Consider the following 13263-nt stretch of genomic DNA (forward strand, 5'->3'; position numbering starts at 1 on the left):
CACAACTCATTCCTCCTCCCACCAAACAATACCCATGTCCACCAAATGAGCCTTCCTTTGTTAAAAAAAGAAAAGAAACATATTTAAGTGAAACCAACCAGTGGAGTAATTTTCTTAGAATATGTGAAACATTCTGTACCTATAGTATTGCACCTCTCCAAGTAAAAGGGGGAGGAACTAGGTATGTTGAAAAAATAATATTGGTTTGCATTTATAGAGTACTTGCTATGTGTTAGGCACTGTTCTAAGTTCTTTACAAATAGTATCTAATTTGATCCTAACCACAATTTTGTGAGATGGGTTCTATTATTACCTCCATTTACAGATGAGGAACCTGAGACAGACAGATTAAGTGACACAAGTAATAAGTGTCTGAGGTTGGATTTGAACTCAAATTTTGCTGCATCTAGTCCCAGTGTTCTTTCTACTGTGCCAATTAGCTAAAAGGTAAGTGTAGCCTAGTATTATGAATTCTGAATATCTTGCCTTCTGGTTACATACACTACTCTTTTGTTTTGTTTTAAAGGAGAGTCAGATTTCAGCATCCTTTCCTTTCTTTCCTTGGCTTTCAAAAGCTTTATTTCAGCAAGTACCATCTCTCCTCCCAAATTAACCACATCATTACAAATGAATTTCAAATATAGCTGAGTTTTTGCACCTTTTAACCAAATCTGCTTTATATTCCATACACCACAGTTTTTGCTTGTTTTTGTATCACCATAGACCATTATTTGGCTTTTAGTAGGGAGGTGAGCTGGCTTATATGGAAGGGCTCATATTCCTGCCCTAACCGAAAGATGACTTAATGCTACTTTTCTTTTTTTTATGATTCACCATTTCCTTTATTTGTACAAAACAGTGAATACTCATACCCTGGCTAGGAAAAAACGGTGGTTTAGGGTTTAAACAAGTCCTTCTGTCCTGAAGCATCTATTTTGAAGGCTTGGGACTAGCAGCTTTAGCCTCAGCATCTTTGGGTTTGGACTCGGCGGCCTTGGGGTCAGTAGGCTTAACAGCCTTGGAATCACTGGGCTTTGTGGCCTTAGAATCAGACTTGGCTACCTTGGGACTGGACTTGGAGGCCTTAGTGTCAGATTTGGTGGCCTTGGGGCCAGATTTGGTAGCCTTGGGATCAGACTTACTGACCTTGGCGGCAGACTTGGTAGCCTTGGGGTCAGTGGGCTTGGCAGCCTTGGGGTCAGTGGTTCTGGCAACCTTAGAGTCAGGCTTTGTGATCCTGGAGCCTGGACGTTTGATGCCGACCCTAGGGCCTGGATGCTTGCTGGCCATCTTGTGGCCAGCACTCCGGGCACTGGTCTTGGGGGTCTTGGGCCTGAGGAGCTTGGCCTTGGAGGCCTTCGTGCTCAGGGTCTCGATGGCCTCTGCTCCAGCCTTGATGGCTTTGGCGTTGTTGGCCTGCATCTTCTTCAACCCCTTCTTGTTGTGTTTCTTGGCAAAGCGCATGTTTCTCAGAAACTGGGGTCAACTCCTTTCAGAGACTCATATCTCTGTGACCTAGGCTTCTTGATGCCGTTTCTGTGCCATTTTCTTGATTGGTTGTGGGTGGTATGGTTCTTAGACTTAGCCATTTTTACACTGCAGCCTGCGTTAACAGGCACTCCACTGACCGGAAGAGGCCAAAGCGAGAGAGCTTAATGCTACTTTTCTGTGGTTCTTTCCTGCCTCTTTAAAGCAGGGGAAGAATTTACGCAAGATTCACTTCTAATATTAACATGTTTCTGTGTCTTCCCCTTCCATATACTACATATGGTGAATGACTCCTAGGTCTGTTAGTAAAATTTAACACAAATTACCTTATTCATCTTCCTTTTGTAAATACCAGTATGAAAGAAGTACATCTTACATTCACACATCTCATTATTATGGTAATGACTTTCAATTTATAACTAATTAATGCTGCTCTATACCTAACCCACACCTTGTGAGCAGAAACCAAGGTGGAATTATGGAATGAAGAGAAGGCTGCAGTTGGCTACTGTGTTCAAAGATGAGCTGTTAGGTACTGCTTCTAAAAGCACCTTGTTGAGAAACTGATGTCAGTAGCAACAAGGTACAGTGGAGAGAACAATGGATTGAGTCAGATAACCTGAGCTTGAAGCTCTCCTGTTTAGTAACTGTATGGCTTTAGGCAGCTCATCTCTCCCCTGTGGGCCCCAGTTTCCTCTAGGTGATCTTTGAAGAGCCTTTGAGCACTAACCAAATCCTGTGATATTTGTTTGTGACTTGCCTTAGCCCCCGTGGATATTAAACAACATGTCTCTGTGATTGAAGAAGAAGAATGAGAGAATAGGAATTGTTTATGGAATCCTTAGGTCTGGTAGTTAGCTTAGTATAGGTCATTTTCCTGAAATGAAATAAATGAGGAGGAGGAGGGAGGGAGAGAAGGAAGGAGGGGAAAAATATGATAATGATATGCACAGATGCTCTTTGATCTTGGGTGTAATTCAAAGCAGTCAAGTCCCCCCCCTCTGCAGGTGGCATTAGATAAGAGCTTCAAATTCCCTCTGTGAACTTTACTGGCACTACAAAGTAATTAGCTTTTGCCTGTTTATAAAGTGAGCATAAACAGGTACAAAAACTGGTTTCCTATTTCCCTTCTGGATTAATTACAGACTTTTCTCCCTCTTGGGTTAATTAGACTTGTCTGCCACTGTTTTCCATGAAGATATTTGGGTGAATGGATGAATGGAAAGAAGAACAATTTAGACTTTGAAAAGCTATCCATGGGTAGGATCATAGCTGATCAAACCTTTTGGTTTTACAGAGGATAAGAGAGATCTAGAGAGGGGAGTGTTTTGCCCAAGATAAGTCATAAGTCCCAGGACTAGAGAAATCACACAGGTCATTGTGAGTTCCTTATCCCTGAAAACATTCAGACTGAGGTCATCACAACTATCACAGTGTTTCATGGTGTTGATTAGGACACTGGTCTACATCCTTCTGTGGTTCTCAGATTCTCTGGTTCTGTTTAGAAGCTGGAACTATTGAACCCATGAATGAAAATGATAAAATTGTATACTTTCAACCACCTGTTGTTAAAGAAGGAAAAAGCAACCTACTCTAGAATTTCTGCCAATAAAACCCAAATGGAAAAGTTGAATATGACTGAAAACTACTGAACAGCTAAACCACCTATTCTCAGAGTACTGTTCTAAGAGCCCTATTAGGACTATGACTAGGGTATTCCAGTAGAGGTGACATATATGTATAAACATACAGAAAACATTACATATATTACATGTAATATATATTGCACATATTATATACTATGTTATTATATCACATATTATGTTACATATAATATGTTATGAACATACACATATATAAACAAATAATTGTGCCATCCTTCCTTCAAGGTATAGAAATGCCATTTAATTGGAGACATTTAAGGAAAAGGAAAGATGGTGACTATTGCGGGCTTATGTTAGACTGGACAGGGCCATGTTGCTTTTTTGCAGTATTAACTTTAGCAGAAAAAAATATTGGTCCAAGTAAGCATTCATTTTGTGGAAGCACATTACTGTAGCTGCATAGAGATCCTGGAAGTGTCCCCTTATTGGATATTTCTATGTGTTTCATACATGTATTGATTCATGGAGAAGGGAGCATAGGGGTGTGGAAAGGGCTAGTTGCACTATGTTTGGTAAAGCCAGTGTACTTCTTTGAATAATTAGTATCTTTAAATGATTGAAGGAAATGCTAACTTTCTTTTAAAGGTTAATAAAAAGAGATCCATTTCCCTCTCATTCCCTCATCTAAGTTAACAGACTCTCTGAAATCCATCTGTGGCCCTCTTAGGGGAGTCTGTGGATGCTAAGCTAATAAGTCCTAGCCTAGATGATTTTCTGAGGTTCTTTCTAGTTTGACATCTATGATCCTACAATTCATTCAAATAAGCTGTCTTCAGGACTGAATCTGAGTACTGTGTCTATAGGAATCTGTAGTAAAGGTTACAGTGAACAAAATCAATGAGCAAGTCATTGTAGGATGAAACCTGTAGGTTTTCTAATCACTCCAAAATGTTCTGTATTCAAAGATCCAACCACATACTGCACTGAAGTATCACAGGGAAGGTTTGAGAAGAATATAGCTACATTGACAGCAGGGCTTGTAATATTTTGCTGGGAAAGGAAAACAGCTATTGGGAAGAGAAGAGCGCAGAAAAATCAAGAACTAGAAAGGATCTTTTAGACATCTGGTACACACCCAGCATTTTATAGATGAAGGAACTGAGGTCCATAGAGGTTCAGTGAATTGTCTAAAGTCACATAGGTAGTACAGAACTGGGATTTGAATCTAGGTTCTGACTCTACATCCATCGTTCTTCAGAACTGAAAGGGACCTTAGTGCTCATCTTATTGTCTCTCCTCATTTTACAGAATGAATGGATGTGCCTTGACCAAAAATACATGAGAGTATAGAGCAGAGAAAGCACAAACTTATTGTATCATTTAATATATGTGGTGCCTTCTGGTTACAAAGGTTTAAGAGGCAGCTGCCATAGTGATAGGAGCCCCGAGAGTCCAGAGACCTGGAGTTGTCTCAGATCTGGCATTCAGTAGCTGGGTGACCATGGAAAAATCACTTTACCTCCAAGCCTGATGCTCCCTGTTGGTAAAATGGGGGTACTATCTGAACTAGTTACATTATGAAGTAGCTGTAATGAAAGTGTTAAAAAATCCTATGGAAATATTCGTTATTGGAAGCAGTTATGCTATAGTGGCCATAATGAAAAGGGAAACATACATTTATATTGTGATTTAAGTTTGGAAAGACCTTCCCTTGCCATGGGGATTGAGAGTCTTAGTCCTTACAAGTGTCGTATGTAACAGCAGAGAACGTTGAGTTGTTTTTCCATTGTGTCTGACTCTTCATGCCACAATTTGGGGTTTTCTTGGAAGAGATACTGGAATGGTTTGCCATTTCCTTCCCCAGCTCATTTTACAGATGAGGAAACTGAGGCAAACAGGGAGAAATGACTTGCTGAGAGTCACACAGCTAGTGAATGTCCAGATTTCAATTCTGAAAAACCAGTCCTGGCTTTGATACTTAATTCTGCTAAGTATGACCCCTAGCAAGCCACCTCATTTCTTTGTCCCTCAGTTTTCTCACCTTGTAAAGTAGGGATAACTCACCTCTATTTCTTAGAATATCTAGTTGGCTTCAAAACTAGGATCAAATACCACCTCCTTGGTGCAGCTTTTCCTGATCCCCCTCAACTGCTGGTTTCCCCCTCAAAATGACCTCATGTTTACTTGTATTTGCTTTGCGTATACTTTTACATGCACATGTTATTTCCCTTAATAAAAATAAGTTCTTTGAGGACAGGGACTGAATCATTTTTCTTTTTCTCCGCATAGTTGAGCACAGTGCCTGGAACATGGTAGGTTGCCTTTTGACTTACTGAGCTATTGTTGTATTTAACTCACAGAATGATTGTTAGGATCAGGTGAAATAAGGCATGAGAAGCACAAGATGTTACTAAGAAACAAACTATTATCATGATTTCATTGGATCCTCATATTAAACTCTATGAAATGTGTAGAACAAGTAATGTTATCTTCTTGACAGATGAGGAAACTGAGGCTCAGTGAGCATGAACAACTTCATTTAGTTAACTAGCATTTATTAAGTGCCTCCTATGTATTAGGCACTGTGCTAAGCTATGGGGATAGGAAGAAAGGCAAAAAACAGTCTGTGTTCTCAAGGAGCTCAGATTCTAGCAGGGAAGACAACATGTAAAACCAAAGAAAAACCAAACTATGCGTAAACAAGCTATATATATATATGTACTGGATAAACTGGGGATATTCTCAGAGGGAAAATGCTAAGATTCAGAAGATGTAGAAAGGCTTCTTGCACAAGATGGGACTTTAGTTAACTAGAGACTTGAAGGAAATGAGGAGGCTGATAGCAGGGAGAGCATTCCAGGCATGGGGACAGTCAATGAAAATGCCCAGAGTTGGGAGAAGATTGTGTAAGGAACAGTAAGAACAGTATCATTGAATTGCATAGTACATGGTAGTGGTGGTGGAGATGTAAGGTGTAAGTAGACTAGAAAGGTAGGAGGGACCTAAGTTATTGAGGGTTTCAAAAGACAAATAGAGATTTTTCTGTTTAATCTTGGAGATGATAGGGAGCCACTGGACTTCATTGAAGAGTGTGGGGAGGGAGGGAGGGAGAGAGAGAGAGAGAGAGAGAGAGAGAGAGAGAGAGAGAGAGAGAGAGAGAGAGAGAGAGGGAGGGAGGGAGAAGGAGGGAGGGAGAGGGTCCTACTTAGGAAGATCAGTTTGAGAGCTGAGCGCAGGATGGACTGAAATGGAGACACTATTGTAATAGTCCAGCTGTGAAGTGAGAAGGGCCTGAAACAAGGTGATAGCAATGTCAAAGCAGTGAAGGGAGCATGTACAAGAGATCTTACAAAGGTAGCAATAACCAGACTTGACCACTGATTGGATATGGGAGGTGAGAGAGAGTGAGGCATTGAGGATGACACCTACCTGCAAGCCTGGGATGCTAGCGGGGGACTTGGGCAGGGGGGAGATAGTTATACTATCCATCGTCATAGGGCAGTCAGGAAGAGGGGAGGGTTTGGAGAGAAAGATGATGAGTTCAGTTTGGTACATGTGTCAGAAATCATAGAGCAAGTTACTGATGCTCAAGATACAGAACAGTATACTGGAAAGAATGTTGGATTTGGAAGCTGAAGACCCGGGGTTGAAATCATGGCACAGTGGATAGTCAGGAAGACCCGAGTTCAAATGTGACCTCAGACATTTACCAGCTGTGTGACCCTGGGCAAATCACTTAACCCTGTCTGCCTCAGTTCCCTCATCTGTAAAATGAGCTGGAGAAGGAAATGGCAAACCACTCCTGTGTCTTTGCCAAGAAAACCCCAAATGGGATCAGGAAGAGTCGGACTGGACTGAAATGACTAAACAACAAAATCTTTTTCTTACTGTGTGACTTTGAGTAAGTTATCTCCTTTATATGCCCTCAGGTTCTGAGTGGTAGAGTGGACTCAGAGGATATTTGTTCAAATCTAAAATATGACCTTAGGCAAATCCCTTCCAGCTCCTAGCACCGTGATCCTTTGGCCACTTTTCTCTCTGGACTTTTATGGTCTTCCTCGTTGTCAGTGGCTTTCCTTCTACTCTGAAAGTATCTTGTATGTGCCTATTTATGTATGCGCTGTGTTCCCCATTAGAATACCCTCCTCGAGGGCTGGGCCTCTTTTTGCCTTTTCTTTGGATCCCCAGTTCTTAGCATAGTTCCTAGCATACTCTAAGAACTTAATAAATGTTTATTGATTGATTGAACTTGCTCTGGGCTCTAAACCCTGTGAACCTGATGGAGTACTACTGTGCTGTAAGAAATGATGAGTAGGTTGATTTTTAGGAAAACATTAAAAGCCTTGAATGAAATAATGAAGAGTGAAATGAACAGAACTAAGAGAATGTTGTATACAGTAAAAACAATATTGTTTAAAGAGTAAATGTAAATGACTAAGCTATTCTGAGTTATATGAATATTCAAATCAACAACAAAAGACGTACGAAGGAAGATGCTGTTCACCTCCAGAGAAAGAATTGATATATAGAACAAGGTGTTGTGTAGTTTCACACAAATATCTGTGTCAAATGTTGGCCTTCTCTAGTGCAGGGTTGGTAGGGAGGGAGGGAAACAGCTTGTAACTCAAATGTAACAGGGAACATTTTTTTTTTGAGTCAAGCTTTTTATTTAATGTTACAAAAAATTATCTAGTCAAACAGACCAAAGCCCATGTCATCATCGGACTCCTCGGATTCTTCCTTTTTTGCTTCCTCTTTCTTCTTCTCCTCAGCTGGGGCAGCTGTGCTAGCAGGAGCAGCCCCTCCAGCAGGGGCAGCACCACCAGCTGCTGGGGCAGGTCCACCAACTCCTACATTGCAGATGAGGTTTGCAATGTTTACATTGGACAGGGCCTTTGCAAATAATCCAGGCCAGAATGGTTCAACATTTACACCTGCTGCTTTAATGAGGGCATTGATTTTATCCTCCGTGACCGTAACCTCATCGTCGTGAAGGATGAGGGCGGAGTAGATGCAAGCGAGCTCGGAGACGGCCATTTCAGCGGATGGACGAGGAGACTTGTTTGTAGTGGTGCTAGTCGCCAGATGAAGCGAGGGGTCACCCCAACGCGGCCTTAGCTTCCGAAGAAGAACCGAGCACCTTACAGACAACTGAAGAGAGCAACAGGGAACATTTTAAAGAGATATATAAAAAAAATAAACCCTATGAACCTGACACCTGATCCAGCATCCTCTAAAGTGATGCTCTACTGGCACTCATGTAACATTGAGGACCACTTCCAGATGACCCCTGGTTAGAGTACATAGAAATGGGAAGTAGAGAGAGTTAAGTGCCATATTGATGCAGTCAAGTCCCTTTCTGAAGAATGTGGTTCTTGCTATGTTATTTCAAAGCCTGTTCTGCAGGTGTAAGTAATAATACCATACATTGCTTCTGGATTGTAATAACAGGGTAGTGGCTATTAAGCCACTCAGTGGACTGCATGCAGAGCTTAGTAATCATTCACTCGGAGTTGGAATGCCGTGGAGAGGTGTGATGGATAGCTGCTTAGTGTAATTTCTGGGCATGTCACTTGTTTTGTGCCTCTGGGACTAGACAGCATGACTGCTGGATGGGGCTTTGAAAAATGTCCTTTTGGAGACTGGTTCCAACCAGTTATAAGCTGGAATAAAATGTGATGTGAGTGGAAAAACTATGAAGATTGATCTCATCTCTTAGAAAAGAAATCATCTGGCATTTTTTTCAATCAGTATACATTTATTAAGAGCCTACTATGTGCTAGGCATTGCTCTAAGCACTGGGGTTGCAAAACCAAAAGTGCAGTAGACTCTGATCTTAAGGTGATGAAGTTCTAGGGATGGGGATAAAACCAACTTCATCTTGGGTGAAGGGAGAGAAATTTGCAGCTGAGTGAGCCAAGGATTTTTACACCTTTATCCCTTTCCAAGGCCACAGAATGTAAGAGATGAAAGAGGTCTTAGAAATGATTTAGTCCAACCTCTTCATTTTTGCAAGGAGGAAACTGAGTGCTACAGAGGCTACAGGTACTCAGTGGTGGAGCTGGGACCCAGGCCTTTTGATTTTGTCAGGAGTTATTACTCCATTATGTACTTCTCATGCTCTCATCTCAAACACAGATGCTTGTATTCAAATAGCCTTTCCCTTTCTTTTGGACACGATCACTTTGTATGTTATTATGAATGAATGTAGTGTAATGAAGAGTATATAGAGCGGTAGTCAGGAAACCTGTGTTGAGTTCAATTCAACAAACATTTATTAGGTACGTAGTAATAACAATATCTGACATTTGTATTGCACTTTAAAGTTTGCAAAGCACTTTGACTCATTTGATTCTTCTAGCAAGTGCAGGTATGCTTAACCCCATTTAACACATGAGTACATTGAGGCTTAGAGAGGTTAAATAGTTTGCTCATGAACACATAACAATTAAGTCTCAGAAGTGGAGTTCATTTCCAGGTCTTTCTGAGTCAAATCAAGTTTTATTAACTGTGATATATTATCTACTTTGTGCTGGGCCCTGTGCATACAAAGATGGATATGACCCAGGTCCTGCTCTCAAGGAAACTATAGTTTAATGGGAGGAGAAAGAGAGAGGACTTACATACAAATGATGTGTGATGTAAAGACAAAGGAGACATTCAGACAAAATGCTCCGAGAAACGTTAGGAGGGAGAGATCATTTTCACCTTGTGGCCTCAGGAGATTTCATGGAAGGGGAGGTGTCTCAAGGCCTTCCTCCCTGATGTTCTTCATGTTCCTTCCACATTTATTGGTTACGCCAAGAGCTGCCTCCCTAATCTCCCAATCTCTATGTCTCTTTGAGATCTCCAGCTCTGGCACGTGGAAACAATAGAAACTTCTATTCTGTAATTTACTATTCCTCCCTTGAGTGACTTGGGCAGACTTGTACTTTAGGAAGCTTGTTTAGGCAACTGTGTGGAAGATTTGGAAGATGGAGAGGTGGGGAAGCCAGGAGTCCAATTAGGAGGCTGTTGAAGTAGTTCAAGAGAGAGGTGAGTAATGAGGACCAGACCTAAGGTATGGAGGTGGTGTGACTGTAGGGAGGAAGGGTGCAAGGTGAGAGAAATGTTGAGGAGGTAGAATCAAAAAGACCGGGTGAGACGAGACAGAGAAGAGTTGAGAATGATATCAACATTGCAAACCATGTATGACCTTAGGTAAGACACTGATTGTTTCAATTTTCCCAGTTATTAAATGAGGTGGTTAGATTATGATATATAGGTGGGATATATATGTATAATCACTATAACTAATTTGTAATTCTAGTCCAAGTTCCTATTCTCAATGTTACTTACTCCACTTGAGATTTCTTGATTGTTCTTTTTATCCAAGTATTAACATAGCAGAGAGCTCATTGAAAGTCACTGTGTTGGAGTGGTAAAGGCCCTGGGTGCTTCTCTTATCCAGAGGAATGAATACTCGTAGTAGGTCTTTACAGTTAGAAACCTTTTTGCATGCTTCTCCTGATATACTTCCCACAGCTGCCTAGTGGAATAGATAGGTCAAATATTATTATCCTCCATTTTATGGATAAAAAAACTGAGGGTCAAAGAATAAAGATGAAGAAGATTATAGGGTCATGGGCCCATCAGTTTAGAATTGGAAGACACCTTAGAGACCAGAGTCAATTCCTTTAATTTTTGCAGATGAATTAACTGAAACTCAGAGAATTAAACAACTTGCTCAAGGTCACTCGGTCAGTAAGCGTCTGAAGCAGGATTCAAACTCAGGTTTTTCTGATTCCAAGTCCAGCACTATATTCATCTGCACCACCTGCTTGAAGTGACTTACCCAACCAGTCAGTGAGAGAACCAGGATTCAATCATAGGTCTTTCTCCACAAGAATATAAAAAAGCTCCTTGAAGGCAAGAACTATTCTGTTTCTGTTTCTTAAGGAAGATATTTCCACAGAGCTTGGCACATAGTAGATGCTTATTAAATACTTATTGAATTAAATTGAATTCTGTTGATAAGATGGCTGTTTTCCCCCTACTGCCTTCATGCTAGTTGATAGGAAGGTAGGTAACATAAATAGTTAGAATACTGGGTGCCTGTTTGGGACTGTGTCAACCAGAAAGAATTGTACCCTATGCCTGCTTGTTGTAAGATCTTTTCACCATGTTGCAGAGCTGTGGCTAGTCTATGTCTTGGAAAGTCCCAGGTAAATTGGTTTAGCACTGAGCTGTATATTAATGCAAGGGTCTTATTGGCCTGCTGCTGATTATGTTTTTCCATCTGGAACATACAGTGGATATTCACTTGGGAAGCTTATTCAGGCCATTAATAGCTATTTCAAAGTCGTGATATAAAATAGGCCACAGCTATTCAAGTAACAGAAACTGTGAAATAAACTATATTTTTATATCTGGTTCATTTCAGTGGCGTGGTCTATTATTTTCCAATTCATCTGAGATATAACCTAGAGTTTTCACCATCAACTTCAGCATTCTGTCAGATAACTGGCCTTTGAGATCACACCTGATTTGAAGGGAAAGGAAAAGAAATAGGCATTTATATAACACCTACTATGTGTCTACACTGTGCTGAGCACGTTACAAACATCTCATTTGTTCCTCACAATAACTCAGGTTGGTGCTATTATCATCCTCATTTTATAGTTGAGGAAGCCGAGGCAAACAGAGATTAGGTTACTTGCCCAGGGTCATAGAGCTAGTAAGTGTCTGGGACCAGATCTGAACTTGGGTCATCCTTATGGTAGGGTCAGAGCTCAATTCACTGTGCCACCTAACTGCCCACTCTTAAAAAGGTGGCCCTCTCTAACTTGCCCACTGAAGAAGTTGGCCATGTATGTGTAGAGGGGAAGGAATTGATTCTATCTATATCTCATTATCTGTATACTAGTCACCATCACATTCACCTCTGAACCCACCTTATTTTGGTGAGCTGGGAGAAGGAAGTTAGTGGTGATCTGGATGCCTGGAACCTTCCAGTCTGACTACACCCAGTATTAGCATTATAATCAACATAGAGAGATTGACTAGCTGTGATGTCCTCATATTGATCCTTCAGGATCCTTCCCCTCATGAATTCGGCTCAGCAGTAACACCAACAAACAGGGGTAAAAGTCAGCATGGGGTGGTAGATAGAGGAGGTGGATCATGGTTTTAGGATTGACCCTATGGCTTCACTCACAATCCTGGTGACTCTCCCCTGGCCTCCAATCCCTATAAGTTTTTCCTTCCCCGTTAGAATGTCAGCATCTTGAGGGTAGGCACTGCCTCAAATTTTATATTTATAGCATTAGCGTAGTGTCTGTCACATGGTGCTTAATAAATGCCTTTTTTATCCACCTCTCCAACAATAATTTGTTTGTTTATTTGAGTTCAAATCCTGCCTCTGAAACAAACTAGTTTTATAACTGTAGTTGTTAATTTACTTTAGTGTTCCGGGCAACTTTCTAAGATGAATTTTTTAGATGAATTACCATTTAGTGAAAGGGAGTTAATGTGCTAAAAGTTCCCCTCCCTAAAGAAGTCACAGGTCTAAAACTAATGAACAAAAAAGTTGTTTGATCTGTAATTTTCTTTGTCCCATGAGTGGTGTGGGAAACATTTCCATTGGTAAAGACCCAAATTAAGAATTACATCATTAACTGCCCTTCATTACCTCTAAACACATCAAGCATATTTCTGTCCTAAACTTCTTGGATTGGCATTGAAAATCCTCCATGACTCAGTTCAGACTAACTTCTAACTTTTTGGATCTCTTATTCTACTTGTGGTTCTCTCTCTCTCTCTCTCTCTCTCTCCCCTCCTCTCCCCCCCTCCCCCTCTCTCTCTCCCCCCCTCCCTCCCTCGCTCCCTCTCCCCCCCACCCTCTCTCTCCCTCTCTCTCTCTCTCTCTCTCTGTCTCTTTCTCTCTCTCCCTCTCCCCACCCCCTCTCTCTGTCTCTCTCCCTCTCTCCTTTTTTTCCCTCTCTCTCTCTCTCTGTCCCTCCATCCCTCCATCTCTCTCTCTGTCTCTCTCTCTGTCTCTCTGTCTCTCTCTCTCTCTCCCCCTCCCTCCCTCTTTCCCTCCTGCTCTTTTTTTGTCTGGTTCTTTCCCATCTTCCATGTCTTTAGTTTACATTGTCTCTCTTGCCTGAAACAGGTGACTCCTGCCCATCTC

General features: G+C 41.3%; 1 protein-coding gene and 1 pseudogene across 1 annotated transcript; both read right to left on the reverse strand.

The window, feature by feature from the left end:
- Positions 1-930: 930 nt before the first annotated feature.
- On the reverse strand, positions 931-1589 carry LOC118841914 (annotated as a pseudogene).
- A 6158-nt stretch (positions 1590-7747) lies between these two features.
- On the reverse strand, positions 7748-8179 carry LOC118841915 (60S acidic ribosomal protein P1-like). Its single transcript, XM_036749611.1, has one exon. It carries the CDS (start codon positions 8127-8129, stop codon positions 7782-7784), a length of 348 nt encoding a protein of 115 aa, XP_036605506.1. The 5' UTR covers positions 8130-8179; the 3' UTR covers positions 7748-7781.
- Positions 8180-13263: the final 5084 nt, after the last annotated feature.

This window comes from Trichosurus vulpecula, chromosome 3 (assembly GCF_011100635.1).
Source record: "Trichosurus vulpecula isolate mTriVul1 chromosome 3, mTriVul1.pri, whole genome shotgun sequence".
Lineage (NCBI taxonomy): Eukaryota > Metazoa > Chordata > Mammalia > Diprotodontia > Phalangeridae > Trichosurus > Trichosurus vulpecula.

What these genes read in the sequence shown, in the direction of transcription:
- LOC118841915 (XM_036749611.1), bottom strand. Translation starts at nt 8,129, where the DNA reads ATGGCCGTCTCCGAGCTCGCTTGCATCTACTCCGCCCTCATCCTTCAC.